At 48.6% G+C, this 16,745-nt stretch overlaps 1 protein-coding gene across 1 annotated transcript in view; it reads left to right on the top strand.

Annotated features, from left to right (window-relative positions):
* The window catches only part of ATP8B4 (ATPase phospholipid transporting 8B4 (putative)), a 3,731,093-nt gene that overhangs the window by 1,305,567 nt on the left and 2,408,781 nt on the right, over positions 1-16,745 (top strand). Inside the window, exon 6 of the mRNA XM_085644229.1 lies at positions 12,745-12,817. Within this exon, the coding sequence (XP_085500355.1) occupies positions 12,745-12,817 (73 nt within the window). The remainder of the gene's footprint in view (positions 1-12,744; positions 12,818-16,745) is intronic.

The raw sequence follows: 16,745 nt of genomic DNA, 5'->3' as shown, positions 1-16,745 counted from the left end.
ATACGATCACTGGGGTGGGAAAGGAGGGGATGCGTTGCAACGAGCTCGTTCCCTGTATGAATAGGCTTCTGGTGTGTGGTAAATGTCCAGATGTGCTGTTTCTTCATCTAGGGGAAAATGACCTGGTAGTGAAAAAGGGTTTGGCACTTATTTAGGCCATGAAGGAGGATCTAAAGGAGATATGCAGGTTATGGGCTGGATGCCACACAATATGGATCAAATTCATTCCCAGGAGAGGATGGCGTGGGGCCATCAGCCATAGATCAGGCATGGAGGAAACTAAACAAATAGATGCTCTTGTTATGCAGGGACTCTGGGATTGGCAGGATAGATAATTTTGAACTCCGCAACAAAGATGTTGAATTTTTCAGAGGGCCTTGGGTATATATCTCGTTTTTGGGAATGGAGCCATACCTACTGTAGGTGAAATTGGCTCTCGCTAAACTACTGGGCATTCAGTGAGGGATGACATTTTCCTTTGACCTTACAGGGAGCCTGGGGTGGGAGTGGGGGCAGAGAAAGCAGGGGGGAGTGTGGGAGAGCTACTCCCCCGATTTGTTCCCCTCCCTCTTTCTTTGGGTAGCGGTTGGCTGAGAAGTCACCATGATTTACAGAAGTTAGTTTGTCAGCGGCAGTTCAAGCTGAAAGGGAACAGTCAGGCAAGTGCACGCCTGGACGGCATAGGAAGTTCAAGGTTAGGTAGGAAGTTGAATGTGGTTCAAAGGGTAATTGAGGTAGGAAAATGGAAGGGATTTTAGAGGTCCCAGTTACAGTTGATCAGCTCTGATGAAAGTATTTTATTGAGGTTATAAGATTGTTATAGGGGAAGAGGTATGTTAGGAGTGGGGGTAGCATTTCATACGTGATTAAAGATGTATAGTGAGGTTATAGTTTTGTAAAGGATAGGTGTAATGTGCACCTGTTTCAATAAACAAAACTGTTGTCAGTGGACTGTGCTGCTCTTTCCCAAAGTTAGCTGCGTCACAGCAGAGGCAGAATCGTATTACAAGAGATCACAGAGCTGCATACCCCTTCACAACAGAGTACACAGCTATATTATGGTTGCTTACAAGCAGAATTGGAAACCCAAAACGGATTGAATGTTTTCTCCAGAGAATCGAGGTTCAAGGCGAATTCTGAATGTGGGGCAACATTGCAAAAAGCTCACTAGAAGAAGCTACAATTCAAGGAAGCCTTTATACATCAATTTTATGTAGTCTAAGATGCCAAATGGTAGCATTGCATTGTATAAACATTTTAATTTAGAGGTCACACGCCTGGTAGTATTCCCAAAGATTCCTACAAGGGAAAGCTAGGCTTCTGCAATGCTATTTTGAATGGAAATCCATAAAGCATAAATCTTCTTTCTAGCACTCTGGGGAAATCAACAGAGCCCCTGCCCAGTCTCCAGCTCTGAACCTCCTCCGCAGGCATGGGCACTTATAATAACTGATACTCATGTAAAGCTTAATACTTATTACTTTTGGAAGGAGTGACCATACCACTTAATTTACATTGTTTTAGTATAGAATAGTTCACTGAGAAAACTTTACTCAATCACTGGTAGCTATAGAACAAGCATCAGAGTGTTCCCCAGCGAAAATGCATAAGTTCAAGGTGCACTACACAATATTGGAGGTAAAACCTTCAATACCATTTCCAACTAAAATTTGAAGAATCATGAATGTAATAAAAACTGATTAATGTAACAGGAGTGATAGAGTTTTATGGTGTTAATACAATAAAAACAAAAAAACGTAAAACTACAATTGAAGTCACTATTTGCAGTAGTTCGGCACCTGGGTGCAATTTCAAGCTAACTACAATAGAGCAGGGTTCACGTAAAATTCGTAGGTCCCATTCGTTAAATGTTTTACATATGAACTTTGTTACTTTCCTTGGGTTTCAGTTTTTGGCAGCTGGGCAGGGCATCAGGTTCTGAACCCCGTGAAAGGCCCTTTAAGGGGGATTCTATTTTTGGAGCTCACACTGAAGCCTTGTGTTTTGCCACCAAAAACTCTGAGTCTGTCAAAGCTGTGTTTCCCAGTCACTGGGATGAATTTGAAACCCAGACCCAACATTCAAATTAATGACTTCATTTAAGATCTTATGCTTTTAAAGCAGTGACCCTACTGCTCCGGCAAATCTGCAGCGCTCCCACCCCATTTAGAGTTGGGGGAACAGCTGGATTACCATCAGCTGCGCAAACGGTAAACCCTGATATGGCAGTCCGTCCAACATAAAATCCCTAAGTTATCATGATAGTCACTCTGCCCTATCGAGGGTACAGTAACTGTTTTTAAATGCTTAGTCTGCTATAGAAGTTAAGTCACTAATGATCTGAGAAACTTAGAATAGTCGTGATGTGCATGGAGAAAAATCCCTCCATATTGGCTGTTAGACATGTCAGTCTTAGAGTGGTCTTCCACCAAACCTTTTGCCTCTCTTCCTTCCTTTTGCTGGACTTATTTCTGTTGGCCTTAGGACTGTGTGCCCTTTACCACCTATAACCAGTGCTAAAGTGTGTATGCTCACTCCCCCACACATGGTTAAATTGGCTTATCCCAATTGCATATTTAATTTACTTATACGTCCTTTGTATAGAAGCACACTATATAACCAGGGCCTGTAAATTAAATGCCGCCGGTGGGCTGGCAAATGCAAAAACAACAGTTGATGGACAGAATGCAGAACAATGTCATACATTCACCCCAGTACAGAGATCTGGGCCTAAATCCATCGTTTTTTTGCTCACCATGCCATTCCAGTTTGAACCCAGCCATACGCAAATCAGTCTTGACCCTGTGCCTCATGGGAACAGTCCCGCCCGAACTGCCAAAGCATGTCCTCCCTGGACAGGAAACAAGCATCCTAGGACCGGTTTTGGGGTTTCACTCCTCTTCCGCCAGGATAGCTTGATTCCAGTGGCATGGAGAACACGGGACTCACGTCTGAGCATACCCGTCCCACTCGGGGTGACAAATGCAAAAACAACAGTTGATGGACAGAATGCAGAACAATGTCATACATTCACCCCAGTACAGAGATCTGGGCCTAAATCCATCGTTTTTTTGCTTTTTGCTCACCATGCCATTCCAGTTTGAACCCAGCCATATGCAAATCAGTCTTGACCATGTGCCTCATGGTAACAGTCCAGCCCGAACTGCCAAGGCAGGTCCTCCCTGGACAGGAAACAAGCATCCTAGGACCGGTTTTGGGGTTTCACTCCTCTTCCGCCAGGATAGCTTGATTCCAGTGGCATGGAGAACACGGGACTCACGTCTGAGCATACCCGTCCCACTCGGGGTGACAAATGCAAAAACAACAGTTCATACATTCACCCCAGTACAGAGATCTGGGCCTAAATCCATCGTTTTTTTGCTTTTTGCTCACCATGCCATTCCAGTTTGAACCCAGCCATATGCAAATCAGTCTTGACCATGTGCCTCATGGTAACAGTCCAGCCCGAACAGCCAAGGCAGGTCCTCCCTGGACTGAAAACAAGCATCCTAGGACCGGTTTCGGGGTTTCACCCCTCTTCAGCCAGGTGGGCTGGCAGCACTTATTGTGCTACCCACTTAAGCAGCACCTAACACATAACCCAGGCCTGCCACTGCAGCCTGAATTGACTTTTAAACCACCATGTTAACTTAGCAAGAGAACACCCTTGTCAAACCTTAAATTCCCATTTTTTTTACATTTAAGACAACCCTAAAGTAGGACCTAGGCATCCCATAGGTCAGGGTGCTGTGTTATTAGAAGGCCGGACATGCACGTTTAGGTTTTACATGTCCGGGTAGTCAAAAACTCTTAAACGTGTTTTTCACTACTGTGAGGCCTATCCCTTAAATAGGATAACATTGGAGATTCCTTTTTACATTTTATAAGCTGTAATTTCCAATTGGGAGCACGTGGTTCTATAATGTTTGGCGGCTTCGGAATTGTAATGAAAACCTTATTTAATGTTAAAGTCAGTTTTTTATTACAATTTTGAAAGTGCCACATTTAGAAAGTTGGCATTTTTCTCCTCTTAGCCTTTTTCGCGTCTGCAGTCTGTCTTAGGTCACATGACTGGTTGTGACTGACAGACTTTGTGAATTTCTCCCAGAGAGTCACAGAATAGAGGAATTAGGTATGCTTGAATGGGCCATCTGCTGGCCGGATGGGGTGGAGCTGGGCACAGCCTCACTTGCAACTGATTAGGTAGTGCTCTGCTTAACACAAAGGACCTGTCACCACACACATTGTTGCTGCAGTCAGCTTTGAGCCAGACCAGAGAAGTCAGTAAATTCCATGCACTTCATAGCCACTTTTTAGAAGCTTCCCCCACCCTTTGGAAGGAGAGTTCCAGGGTATAAAAATTGGACCTCGGACTCCAACTCTTCAGTTCACGCCTGGCCCTGCAGAAGATGTAGTAAGAGAACAAGGGGACCCCGATATGCAAACCTGTGGTGGATGAATATTTTAGAAAACAGTGATTCGGAATTGGCCAGCACGGTCCAAGGTAGGTAGTCACGTTAAGGTGACAAAGTACCACAGTTGTACTTGATAATCAATATCTCAGGGAGCGATAAGTAATATGCACAGGGACATGAAGATCAGAATAACGTGAGTTATTGATTTTTAGACAGATTATTCAAAAAGTCAGATGCTCACATACGTAAGTGACAAAAAGCGTGGCGTGAAAAAGCGACGGTGACTTTAAAACATAAAGATCGCATTGACAACATATAGGAGAACTCCTCAAGAATTTTATACAAAGTGTAAGGCGTTCTTGTTGTAGGGGTTTGACGGCATGTCGATCTCAGTTAATCGAGATCATCTTCAGGACATAGAAGTAGTGAGCAAGCTGAATTAAGAGCCGGGTAGAGGCCGGGGAAAATTACAAGGATAAATAGAGATCCGCCACAGGGGTTGTGGAAATAAAGCACACAGTGCTAGAGCTGTATACAAATAAAGTCGTCCACGAAGGGGGAGACCGTATGAAAAAGCTGGGCGAGTCAATTAAGGAGAGCCATGCGAGTAGGGGCCACTTGGTCTTAACTCAGTCTTAGCAGTGCAGCGAGTAGTCGCCGGTCAGGGATCAGCCTAACACAGCTGTTGTATGTTCAAGGGGCTTAATTAATGTGCCACAGAACGAAGGGCTGCCTGTCCAGTTAATGGAGAGGGAGCGCTGGGGCGGTAATTTGTGAGTAAGGCTACATGAATGAGCCTGATTTGGAAGAACAGAACTGCGTGTCCTGCTGCTTCCAAAACCCACTGAATGCAGAAGGACTCAGAGTGCTGCCTGATGCTGTGACCTGCTGTGCACTCTGCAAGACTGCTTTTCTTTATCTGAAAGGAATGCTTGCCATCTAGAGCCTGCCCTGAACCCACAGAGGCCAGCCCGCTGTTGAGCCCTGCCTCTTCACCTGAACGCAAAGGTACAAAAGCGACTCCCCGGGCCAGTATGCTGGCCTGCTTTTCAGAGCCACAAAAGGCTCCCACCATTTTGAACCCACACCTAGACCCAGCCTGAGTGAGTACTGAACAACCAAGTGTTATCCAACCAGTCCTGGACTCTTAGTTGTGGTGCTAAAGGTTCCCAAATGGCTAAATCCCCAAACTGAGGACTTAAAACATTATCCCAAAAAACTGCTCTGAGAACCAGGAGAAGACTGGGACCAACCTGCTCATCGCTGGTTGGATGGACTTTGTGTCTTCATCCGTTATGCTCTTCTCGGCAGCAGTAAATCCTGGTCAGCGGTCCTTTGCCAAAGCAGTATTCGGCCTCGTGGAACTGTCTTCAGCGAAAACCATGTGCCTCGTCCCCCTGGAGATTTTCAACTTTTTAAGGGTGACTGAGTCCGATTGTAAAAATCTTCACCACGGCTTCGCCCTAAGCTCCCTGACGATGACATTTCCTCCTTGGACACTTCCTTGCCCTGCTAAACCTTACATTCTCAGAACATTTTCTCAGAATTTCTTTTAAGTTCGAAGGTTAGCTCTGACCGGGTCCAGCCCACTTCTTGTGTCCAAACAGCGCTCCATCGCGGTAGTCCATACTTATCAACTTTGTCCCAATCTCGTGCAACTAGATGTCTGCTGTTGGCACTTTAATCTTTTAGGCGCTAGTTTTTACTGAAAACTTTCAAAATTCATAAATCTGGTGGTTTTACTGATATTTTTGTTCTTTTGGTGTTAAATCATTTATGAAAAATGTATTTTTCTTGTGTTGTGTTTTCACTTTATTACTATTTGTGTACTAGATAAATACTTTACACATTGCGTCTAAATTAAGTTTGGCTGCTTTTTATGCCAAGCTACGCAGGGTTAAGCCCACATTAAATATGAAAGAGACTATTAGTTATGGATTACTCAATTTAGAATTATACCCAGGCACCAGACTGGATCCGGAGTACCCCTGCGCGTCGGTAGGTGGCGTCGGTCGACTCTGCGTTTGTCGTTGGCATCGTGATCGCCGGAATGACGTCACGGTATCTACTTAGATGCCGACCCTGCGCGCTGACGTCAGTTCTTTCTTTTTCCGCGCCAGCCAGTGCAGATCTGGAGAGAGCGGTACCTCGAGTCACTTTTTGACTCTCTTTTTGCGACTTTTTGTCAACTTCTTTTCAGGTTGTCACGACTCCTGGTGCACAGGGATGTAATCTTGTCGGACCGGCTTCAAACCTTGTGGCTCCTGCCACAAGCTGATGTTGGTAACAGACCCCCATCTCGTGTGCCTATGGTGCGCCGACTGCCGGGCCATGGCTCCGAAGTCTTTGCGGGAGCGGTCCCGAAAGCTTCTGGAGGCCCGGCAATCGGCTCCGTGATGTTCAAGGTCCCGGTCGAGAGGGAGGTCGCAGGACTGGTCGCGGAGCCATCACCACCACTCCTCATTGAAGTCTTTGTATTCGGGTAAGTTGAAGCACACAAAGAAGGGGAAGAAGCTTCTTCCCTCTTTGCGTCGGCCGACGCGACACGGGTTGCAGATGGTAGTCACCTGGCTCCACCCGCGGAGCCTGTTGGGTTGGCTCTGAGCCTCCCTCCCTTTCCGGCAGCCAGAGTGACCCCTGCCCAACTTCTTATCTTTTATGGAGCCCCCCATTCTATCTTTGGGCAGCCCGGCTCTGCCAGCGCGCCTTCGGGCCCCGCTGTTTTGGCAGGGGGTTCAAAGCCTTCGATGCTGGCGGCTTCAGCTCCGGCGTCGCAGGGCCTCCAGGGATCCAGCCATTGATCCGGATCGGTGATGGTTGACCTCACGGCACCTCCTTCCGGCGCCAAATGCATTGGCGACACCTCTGCCCACTCTGATGCCGGTTGTGTCCCCAACCGACGTCGACCCCAGCCTCCCCCTCGATGTGGACACAGAGACAGACCGGCATTGACTGAGGTCGGGACGGGGGCTGAGCGGTACTTTCTCCCCTGGTGTTCCCTATCACCCTGAGTGGCTACCAGAGTAGGGTGTGGAGGACTAGGAGGGGTCAGTGGACCCTCTGGCAGACCAGTTAGAAGAACCAGACTGGAGAGAGGAGCTGGGTGAGGCCTGTGGTCTGGACACCTCCCCAGACCTTAGCATGCTATCTCCCCCTACCGTGGCTATGGAGGAGGGTGCATCTTATGCATTGGTGTTGCGTACGGTGGCTGAGGTCTTCTATCTTGAGCTTCCTACAGTGGAGGTCAGGATTAACCTACTGACAGAGTTTCTTCAATTGGCAAGGGCCTCTTCAGAGCTCCTGCTGCCGTTCAATGAGGCCCTCACGGACATCCTTTTGAGCACTTGGTCCAAGCTCAACACTAGGGCTCCTGTGGATAGGATGATTGCCCGACGCCACCGTCCAGCCCGGGGCGACCCCATTTTACTCTCCCAACACCCCACCCGAGAGCTTGGTGGTCCAAACCTCTATTTCCAAGGGCGCATTCCCTACCGCACCACCTGATAGATAAACCAAGAAGCTGTACCATCATGGGAAGATGTTTTCTTCCTCCAGCATAGGACTGTGGACGGTGAACACCGCATATCTCTTGGGGCGTTACTCCCATTCTGTGTGGGATAAGGTCGCGCAGGTGCTGCCACAGTGCCCAGAGGAGGACCAGGCCATGCTCTCTCGTGCAGTTGCCAAAGGGAGAGATGCAGCGAAGTTCGCCATACGATGTGGGCTGGACACCGCCGACTCGCTGGGCAGGACGATTTCAGCTTCAGTAGCCCTAAGACTCTACGTCTGGCTGAGGCCCCCGGCTTTTCGGGTGATGTCCAAGCTACTCTTTTGGACATGCCCTCTGATGGCTGTCGCTTGTTGACAAAGCAGACAACGCGCTCGAGCGCTTCAAGGACTCCAGGGCTTCGGCCAGGTCCTTGGGCCTTGCTTTTACCTCTCACCCCTGCTTTTCACCCCTTTCGTGACTAAGGAAGGGGTGCCCTGCCACGTTCCATCCAGAGCCACAGGCCTGCGCAATCTGTCCAGCCTCTGCACGGCTGGGTACGTGGGATCCACCGTCGTGGGCCAGTGGGCGGGCCAGTCAACCAGCGCCCCCTCTGCAGCGGCCTCCAAGCCCTCCTAGTTCAACCTTTCAGGGCTACCATTCACCAGTGAGCGGCAGGGTTCACCATCACCTCCCCCACTGGCTCAACATCACGTTGGACAGGTGGGTTTTGCAGTCCGAAAGGGCTACTCCCTCCCTTTCGAGACTACCCCTCCATCCATGCCACCTCAATTCTATCGCATGTTGGAGGACCACTTGGCCCTCCTCCAACAGGAAGTTACGGCACTTTTGGCCAAGGGAACCATCGAACGAGTTCCTGCCCCAGAAGTAGGTTGTGGTTGTAATCCCCACTACTTTCTGGTGCCCAAGAAGGACAAGGGCCTGCGTCCTATCTTGGATCCACTTCAACCACTTCCTCCGGAAGGAGAAGTTTAATATGATGAGATTGGCTCAGGTCCTGTCTGCCCTCGACCCTGGGGACTGGATGGTAGCATTGGACTTGCAGGACACTTATTTTCACATCCCTCGGGTGTTCGTGAAGGTAATGGCGGTGGTTGCAGCAAATCTGCGCAGATCAGGGGCTCCAGTCTTCCCCTACCTCGACGAGTGGCTGTTGAAGGTGGGGTCTCCCCAGGTTGACATCTACCACCTCCAGACTACGGCCGATCTTCTGCATTCGCTGGGGTTCACCATCATTGTGCCGAAGTCACACCTGATTCCCTCTCAGAAGCTCCTTTTCATTGGAGCGATTCAGGACACATCACAATTTCAGGCTTATCCTCCCTAGCAGCGAGTCTGGGATATTCGGGCTATGATTCAGATCTTTCAGCCTCTATCCCGGGTTTCGGTCAGTCTGACCCTGAGGCTACTGGGCCTCCTGGCCTCCTGCATCCTACTGGTGGACTATGCCAGGTGGCAAATGCGGGCTCTGCAGTGGGAACTGGAGTTCTAGTGGGCACAGCATCAGGAGAATCTTTCCGATTGCGTCCAGATCTCTGCGGGCACTGCACACCAATTGCAGTGGTGTCTAACAAACCAGGATTGGGTCAACAGCAGATCCCTCTCCCTTCCCCAATCAGAGTTTACAGTGGTGACGGATGCATCAATTCTGGGGTGGGGCAGCCACATGGGAGAGGTGGAGATCAGATGCCTCTGGTCTCTGGCAGAGTCCGGGCTCCACATCAACCTCTTGGAGCTTTGGGCGATCCATCTTGCACTGAAGGCATTCCTTCCTTCTGTCAAAGGGAGAGTAGTGCAGGTGTTCACAGACAACACCACCGCCATGTGGTACTTCAACAACAGGGCGCGGTGGGGTCGCGGACCCTATGTCAGGGGGCACTTCGTCACTGGAAGTGGCTGGAATATCGGGGCATGTCCCTGGTGGTTCAACACCTGGCAGGTTCTCTGACCGCCAGCGCGGACGAACTCAGCCGCCGGTGCATGATGGATCACGAATGGCGTCTTCACTGGGAGGTGTTGCAAGGTCTCTTTCAGCAGTGGGGAGAGCCTTGATTAGATCTATTCGCCACCAAAGAGAACGCGCAATGTCAGCAATTCTGCGCATTGGAATTTCAAAGGCGGCACTCATTGGGGGGCGCTTTTCGTAGCGAGTGAAGTTGCAGTCTTCTGTACGTCTTTCCACCTATACCACTTCTGCCCAGAGTGCTGAAGAAGATTAAGTGCGACCAGGCCCAAGTCATTTTCGTGGCCCTGGACTGGGCACGAAGAGTCTGGTATCCCGAGCTTCTGCACATGGCCATTGATCCTCCGGTCAGACTGCCCCTTCGGGAGGATCTTCTATCGCAGCAGCAGGGGATGGTCCTCCACCTGAACCTGTCCAGCCTCCACCTCCTTGCGTGGCGATTGAGCAGTGACAGTTGACAGCTTTCGACCTTCCTCCCGAGGTCTGTAAAGTCATCTTGGCAGCCAGGCATCCCTCCACCAAAAAGGTATACACCTGTAGATGGAACACATTTGTGGCATGGTGCGCCGCAAAGACTGTGGATCCCCTTTCTGCACCCCTTTCAGAGGTTCTCCTCTTCATTCTTTCTTTGGACCAGCAGGGCTCTGCTCTGGGCACTTTAAAAGGCTAGCTTTTGGCTATATCGGCCTTTCTTCTGCTTCCTGATCAGATTTCTCTTTTCAAGTCACCTATTGTATATTGCTTCCGTATGGGCATTACTCACTTGTTTCCTCCAATTCCTTTCGTAATGCCCAAGTGGGACTTGAACCTGGTTCTGACCTACCTTATGTGCGCTCCTTTTGAGCTGCTACATAACTGTCCTCGCAGAGTTTTGATTCTTAAAACTGCCTTTTTGGTTGCCATCACCTCTGCTCGCAGGGTGAATGAGCTTCAGGTTCTTTCTTCCAAACCTGCTTTCCTGGCTGTTCATCCGGACAAAGTTGTCCTTCGCACTAGTCCTTCTTTCCTTCCCAAAGTGGTAACCTCTTTCCACATAGGACAGACCATCACTTTGCCCACCTTCTTTCCGCCCCGCATCCTTCCAAAGAGGAGGAGAGGCTCCAGTGTCTGGAACCAAAACGTGCGCTTTCCTTCTATCTGGATCGCCACAGCAGTTCCGGGTGGATGACCAGCTCTTTGTTGGCTATGTGGGCGTCAAGGAAGCTCCAGTGGGGCTGTGCGCCCATTCCACCAGGGCGACGGCAGCCACTACTGCTTTGGGGCGAGGAGTCCCTCTTCATGACGTCTTCCGGGCAGCCACGTGGGCTTCAGTGCATACGTTCACTAGACATTACTGTCTGGACAGCCAAGTCTGGAGAGACAACTTCTTTGGCCGTTCGGTTCTCCCGGACTTTCTGGTGTGAACTTAGTTCGCAGACCCACCTCCGGGGTTGGTATTGCTGGGGTATCTATTCTAAGGTGAGGAATCCATAACTAATAGTCTCTTTCAGATGATCAAGTTACATACCTTCAGTAATGATATACCTGTAAGAGACATATATTAGTTATGGATTCCTCACCACCCCACCCATTCTCCCCGTTCTGCGACCTGACTTCTAGGGTAAGGGACTCCCTTTCAGTTTTGTGCACCAGTGGCCAGTGTCTTGCATGGCTCTACGCTTCTGGCGTGGAATGATGTGTAAAGAACTGACGTCCGCGCAAAGGGGAGGAGACATATTGTTACTGCAGGTAAGTAACTTTTGTGACTTTCGTTGTCCACATTCCAAGGGATTGTTGCTGTTGATTGACCAAGGCTCACACCCCAGTCAACCAACAACCCAGCTTCAAACATTGAGCCTTTTGTTTTTTGCTTGGCAACAACAAACTTGTGATTTGGGAATTGTTCCCTCAAAGCAAAAAGTTTGCCAAATTGGAGCTTTAAACATAGCACACCACAAACCTGCAGCTCTGTGAGAGGAGCTCACAGTGCAGAGGGTCTGGATCTCTAAACTTTTTTAGGACTTTCTGACCTGCATGATTGTAAACCTTTCCACAGACCTGTAGTCACAGTGGCAGATGTCTCGCTCTTCTAAGGATTGCCAGGCACCGTTCCAGATTCAGCCCTATGAAAATGAAGAAATATCCATTCATTCTGATGTGGGAACAGCTGTCGATCCAGAAGATAGCACAGACAAATGCCTGAGAGGACTCTCTGAAAGAAGGACTTCTGTTAACACTAATCAGTGTCAAATGACAAGCATCTGTTCTCTTGTGACACCATTTGTTCCTGTGCCATCGTAATTGACAATCCCTACTAAGCGTTCTGTGATTATCCCACCACAGTCTTCTTGTCTTTAGCAGTTGGTGTACATTTTCCTGGCAGCACACATTTTCACACCTAATTGGAGTGTTAACTACTGACATTGTAGGCAATGGAAGACAAGTGCTTTTAAAAATCTACTCACCACTGAAATAGACTTTTGATAAATAGTAAAACAATATTGTAACCAGGTTTCTAGGATATTCATGGCCAAAACTGGGAAAATAGAGTTTTATTCACAGGCACTCCAGAGGATAATATGAATTTATCCATATAGTGGCAAGCAGCACTTGGTATCTATTCACTCTAAAAATATACTTTTCTTTAGTATGTCCCATTTTTGTAAATTAACCACCCACCATATGGGCATAATACAGGACATACCTGGAGGGTGTGGGGGACTTCGCTAATGTATAAAAGTAGGGATTCCTGCATGACTGAGCACCCTTTTTTCACATGGGTTATTCAATGATGTAGTAAAATGTAATAACTTATGACAGAAATTGAAATAAATTTCACAACTGCTGTATATTAAATTGCCTGTTTTTTTTTCTTTTAGGTTGCAGGATGTAAAATGGATGAATGTACGAGCAGGCGATGTCATTAAGTTGGAAAACAATCAGTTTGTAGTTGTGAGTAGCTAACATAGTCACTACCTTTATATTTTATATACTTTTGTGACCAAGTTGTTTTTATTTTTTTACTTCCAATCAATGATGTACCTTTAGCCATGTTGCAGGAGAATGTTGAAACAATAAACAAGCCCACATGTAAAAGTAAAAGTGATGTTTTTGTCCGGATTTGAAGTAAAGCGTGGCATGCAGGACATTAGCTCAGCACATACTGATATTTCATACTTTAGTACATGTTGTTTCCCTTTAACCTCATAACCGTTGTAGCTTTCCTCCCCAATTTTTGGGATGTTTGGGACACTTTGATCTTAAACCTTCATAACTTATTTCACAAATCGAAGCAAGGCCAAGTTTGTGCCCTTTTCAAACTTCATATTGGGAATTCTAAAGGTACCGAATATTTGGGGATTTCTGTGCAGGAAACCAAGAAAATAGGCAAAATGTTACACAATGTTGCTTTGTTTGGTAAAATGTGAAAAATGCTGTAAAAGAAAGTGAATGTTTTTGTTTTACAAAAATGGCAGCAAATGGTTTTCTGGGGGGGGCGTGGACAAATGCCGATGGAGTGAGCAGCTTCGCTCGGGCACAGCTTGGCTGATCCCCACCCAGTGCCATCCTGAGAAGATCCCGCCAGCCTAGGGGCCCAATTCATACCAAGTGGGTTGCTATATACAAAGGAGACTAACTGTGCTCCTGCTGACTCCTGATACAGCCTATAACCCGTAATTCTAAGTTGCCAACTGAAGCAGTGATTCACGATGGTGGCAGCCTTGTGCTATCGAGCCCTAAGGGAGCGGTGAGCCGAGTGACACTGAACTCTGGAGGCCTGGTGGAGTGGAGAGAGAAGTCGTGATGTTGCCTATGCCCCCGGTCCCCCACCTGTGAGACCCTCTGCCCCCCTGACTGAGAGCGGCTTGGAGTGATGAGGCCAGTTAGGACCAATGAAAAGAAATTGAGGGTGCGGGGCGTTGACCCTGCAGATCAGGGAAGGAATCCAGGAGTTAGAGTAGACAAGTGTGGCAAGTACCTGTGCCCCTGATCCAGAGTCTGCGTGGGTGGACAACTATCATGCCTGATGAGAGCTGCGACTCTGATCCCAAACTGGAGTGAGAGTGGTGGAAAGAAGGTGCGCCAGGGGATTTTCGGCTGGCTGCAGCTCCAGTGGCGGGGACAAGCTACTAGATCCTGCCTGCTGCCAATTCAGGAAATATGCAGTCAGTGTGGTGCAGAGCCAGACCTGCATGCCAGTAGGCGGGTGCTGTAGATACGGATTAGGGGCCGCCTTCCAGTACCTGGCATAACATGAAGACAGATAGCCTTAGAGGAGGTGGTGTATATAGATCTGCGGCTGCAAACAAGCTGCAACCACCTATTTGATGGAGGTCTGGGGGATCAAAACACTGCACTGCTGACTGGGCCAGAAGCATAGTCCAAGGTTACACTGCTGCCCCCATGACTTTTCCCTAGGTCTGATGGCTACTGTACAGCTCCTTACTGGCTTGATTGGGTGCCTGAAAGGGGCCCCTGGAGAAACCTGCCCTATGGTCTCTGGACCTAGAACACAGACTGTGACTTGTAAGCTCCTCTAGAGCCCTCTTACTCCTGGGTTTGAGGCCATGTTGAATGCTGCATGTTGAGGGGATGACCATGCTGAAAGAGCATCCAGGCAAGAGAGCAGAGCACACTACGGATTGCTGGGGAAGGACCTTTGCTGAGACCTGTAGACGCCAAAAGATAGACTATCCTACCTGCCTAGGTGCTGCCAGGTGCTGAGCCCAGTGGCGTCCTGTGGAGGACCTGCTCTGAAGGGACATGTCTGACCCACCCCATGCCAACAGGGTAACTGCCATTACTAAGTCATGTTCTTTGTGCTCCTGAGTGGACACAGCCTGACCACTGGACATTACCCCTACCTTGCTGCCTGACCTTACTGGCTGGACACCACCTCCGATGACCATGGGTAAATTCAACCACAGGCGGGACCTGGATCCTGAAGGAACTGTGGGGTCTGTCTCCGAAGTTTAAGGAGCACCTCAGATCCTGGAAACATAAGGAAATCCCTCACTGTATGACATTCTCTTGGCTATCACAGCATCCAGGACAGCACTGGAAACCAAAATAGACAATTTAAGCTCTGAGCTGTGCCTCTTGCAAGACAACCATAAGTGCCTAGCAGAGAGAGTTACCACTACTTAAAGAGCACTAACACAGATGCCGCCCAGGCTCACCTCAACGATGGCACGAATGGCTAACATGGAATCCAAGAGTCGTACCCTGGAGCTCAGGGCAGAAGATGTGGAAATCCGCTCCCGTCTGTACAATATCCAAATGATAGGCCTGCCTGAGAAAATTTGGGGAACCAACATTATGGCATTCCTTGAGCAGTGGCTGTGGAAGGAGGTGGCACCAGAGAGCCTCTCCCAATTTTTTGCTCTTGAACAGGCCCGTTGGGTGCCGATGAAGCCGCCGCCGCTGGGTACCTCACTGAGACCAGTGGAAGCCCACTTACTGTACTACAAGGACCAGAATGACATTCTAGTGCAAGCCTGCCGTAAAGGAGATCTCAGAGTTGAACATTCCGTGGTGCAGCTTTTCCTGGACCTGTCTCAAAGTACAAAAACAGAGAGCCACGTTTCAGGATGCTAAGATGAGGTGGTGACAGCTGGCCTTCCTTATGCAACTCTATTTCCGGTCCGCTTATGTATTGCGGTGCCTGATGAAGCAATTGAATTGGCTGGACCAGTGCCTGCAGCCCGAGCCCACGCTAGACCCCCACCCGAAGCGTACACGACGCATCCAATTTAGGTGCAGAAGATCCCCGGCTCCAAAGCAAGCTAACGCACATCTCAGCAGATAGAACATGGTGGAAGTGGTGTTGCAGATCAGTGGCGGCAATACAGGACTCTCAACACTGGAGGAAGAGGCTGTGCTCCAGGACTTGGACTCAGATCAGGGCTCCACCAGCTCTGCAGTCTCGAGCCTCACGCTGGCCAAGGTGACCCCGAGATCGTTCAACAACGTCATATAAAATCCTAACCACATTGGTAATGGGAGAGGGAAACTGATCTTTGGGCTTATATTATGTCCCTCAGAACAATGAAACCTTTACCCAAGATGTATTACCTGGGTAGGACCGAATACCGCTTAACACTGGAGAGAGGGGTTAGTGCCTGACAGGATCCTGTGGGTATTATCTCCCCCTCTAAGAACCGTTGGGGAACTCCTGTGATTTTAATAGAAATCATTTAACTGTTGGATGGGGGGGGGGTGACAACCTACTTATCCTAGGAAGGGAGCGTTGGGGTACTTGCTTAATATGTTAGGGATATTCAAGTCATGCAATTTCGTTTACAATGTCTGTACTACACAGGGCATTACAAAGGGCTAGAAAAGAAACCAGTCTAGTGAGTGGCAATGCCTAGCCTGTTCCATTATAATGCAGATGGCGGTACCTCTGACTTACAAATGTCTACCCTCTAATATATATGCGGATGCATACTATGGCAAAAACGTACAAAGTATTCTCCTACCTGAATAAAAGAGGGGGTGCACATAGCACTATTACAGGAAACACACCTCACAGTGAAGAAGGGACAAGCAATACAGTGTAGATGGAGAGGTCAGGCTTACTGCACACATACTCAGCCTTTGCCAGAGGAGTCTTGATATGGATTAGGGCGGGTGACCGTCCAACATATTGATACCTTAACTGATCCAGAGGGCAGGTTTGTGGTTGTGCAGGGTCCCCTGGAAGACCAAACCATATCTATAGTAAACATATAAGCTCCAAACATAGGTCAGACTGCATTCTTTGTAAACCTATTGCACCCACTAGCTTCCCACTTAATACTCCTGACCATAATGGAGAGAACTTTAACTGTGTAGTGGACGTCCACCTGGATAAAACTCACCCGCAACTGTCTGACTC

Source organism: Triturus cristatus, chromosome 3_1, assembly GCF_964204655.1.
Source record: "Triturus cristatus chromosome 3_1, aTriCri1.1, whole genome shotgun sequence".
In the NCBI taxonomy this organism is placed as follows: domain Eukaryota; kingdom Metazoa; phylum Chordata; class Amphibia; order Caudata; family Salamandridae; genus Triturus; species Triturus cristatus.
This window is presented reverse-complemented; position numbering and strand designations above follow the sequence as displayed.